The 1831-nt window shown below is 39.7% G+C and overlaps 1 protein-coding gene across 5 annotated transcripts in view; it reads right to left on the bottom strand.

Moving 5' to 3' along the window:
* NFE2L2 (nuclear factor, erythroid 2 like 2) overlaps positions 1-1831 on the bottom strand; it is a 49345-nt gene that overhangs the window by 29693 nt on the left and 17821 nt on the right. Inside the window, exon 1 of one of the 5 annotated variants that reach the window (XM_006760585.2) lies at positions 1494-1825. The exons of 3 other annotated variants lie outside the window; for them this stretch is intronic. Coding sequence is in view for 1 of the 2 variants with exons in the window: in XM_006760584.2 (XP_006760647.1) it covers positions 1528-1560 (33 nt within the window). In the remaining variant the exon portion in view is untranslated. Of the gene's footprint in view, positions 1-1493; positions 1826-1831 lie in introns of those variants that run through there. One more of the 5 variants, XM_006760584.2, reaches the window with a different exon arrangement.

Here is a 1831-nt window from a genome sequence, read left to right as displayed (position 1 = left end):
GGGGGAGTAGGGGAAGGAAGGTAGTTCTCATAAGTTTAAAGATGGTTCCTTTTCTCATGCAGTTCTGTAAGTATAATTAAAATACTTACAGAATAAAAAAATAAATATTATGAAAACTAATGTTTTTGGCTTCTAACTCTTCCTAGTAATCCTAAAGACAGACAGGGTTTTTGATTTCTCCAACATTGTTTATAAAAACCCAAGTTAAAAAGGAGACATTCCAAAATGGCCCAAGTTACTCTTCATGCAAAAAGATTGATGTGAGTTGTGTACTCATGCCTACATGCTGCTTCCACAGTCCCTCAAGACATTTTTCACATCGAAAAAGGCAAGTTGTTCTCTGGTTAACGTTCATTCAGGAGAAGAGAGGCCTGTCCTATTTTTCTTTTAAAAATAATCTTATCAGGCTAGTCCAAGATTAGTTTCATCCCTCACACATTTTCTCTCTCCAAAAAAACCCTTGAGAAGAGTAAGGGATGGTTCCTTCCACATATGGGAGACAAAGAATCTAAGATTCTCCTCACGGACTTATTCAACACCTCCTCTGCACAGAGGGTGAAAAACATACCCTAATACCACATCAGTCCTGGAGTTTCTTTGACAAAAGGTCAGAATCCATTTTGACTCGTTGTTCAAATCTTTCCCGACTACAATGATTTAATATGAATCAGTTATAGATATGAAATTCATTCTAAATTTTACTCCATTATCTTTTTTCATAGTCTTCAAATATGCAAATTGATGTCTGATTACAAAGGTGGAAAAGGAGTTATCAAACATAACTAGAAAATTCACATTTAAATGAGAACGTATATAACCTTTATGTACTATATAGAATGTCAAATTACTCAGAAAAGAGAAAAAAAGTAAAAATGGAGAGTTCTAGGCCACAACTCCTGAATTTAGGAAAAGGAAAGTTCATTAGCATCATATATCCGTTTGTCTTGTAGATTACTGTATACATGGCCCTACAGATTACTCTTGAATAGCAGGTAAATCTGAAAGCATACTTCTTCAGACCAATGATTTTCCCAATCATTACTGGGGGAAAGTTCAAGACAGTTTTAAAGAAAAAAAATAAAAGCACAATACATTGTTAAGCTAAAACCTCACTTTAGGTCTTCAGATCAGTCACATTAGGTGTTTACTGTACTTATTAAGTTACACATTTACTTGAACCAAATCACAAAAACAAAACAAAACAACACACCAATTACAAAAGAAAGGAAATATAATCATCTACTCCTTTAAAAGTCCCTACAAAGTATGAACAGAAACTTATTTCCACGTTTTTAACAATTTACAGAACTTCATAGCAAAGCATTATGAAACACAGGTGTCCCATCCTCGGTTCTGATAATAGCAGCAGCATGCTCAGAAATTGAGGCAAATTCTCAAACAGAAAAGGAAAACCATAGAAAGCACCCGAGGGAGAAATAAGACACGAAAGCTTAAAAGCAACAGAAATTCTAATCTACACTCGCAACTCTTACCCATGACAGCACAAAACAGAGTATCCTGCCTTACACATTTTGGAACTGCAATTCCGAAACGCTCCATCCAAAGACAAAGCCGCCCTGGGGAAAAAATAACAATTGCGCAACAGATCAACAGCTCCAACTTGTCCCTTGGCTCAGGCGAGGCAAGGTTTGCACGCTATGGAGCAGGAAAGGGCCAACCGAGGGCCGCCCTGACAGCCAACCGGCCGCCGTCACGGAGGCCAAGGCCACGCACGCGGGCGCGCCCCCGGGAGGCACCGTGGGCGGATGGAGAAGCGAGGGGCGCGGCCGACCCCCACCGCCGAGACCCTGCCCCGCCCGTTCTTCCCTCT

The sequence above is a fragment of the Myotis davidii genome, unplaced genomic scaffold (assembly GCF_000327345.1).
Source record: "Myotis davidii unplaced genomic scaffold, ASM32734v1 scaffold370, whole genome shotgun sequence".
Classification (NCBI taxonomy): Eukaryota; Metazoa; Chordata; class Mammalia; order Chiroptera; family Vespertilionidae; genus Myotis; species Myotis davidii.
The sequence above is the reverse complement of the archived record's forward strand: the minus strand, read 5'-3'. Positions and strand labels throughout refer to the sequence as shown.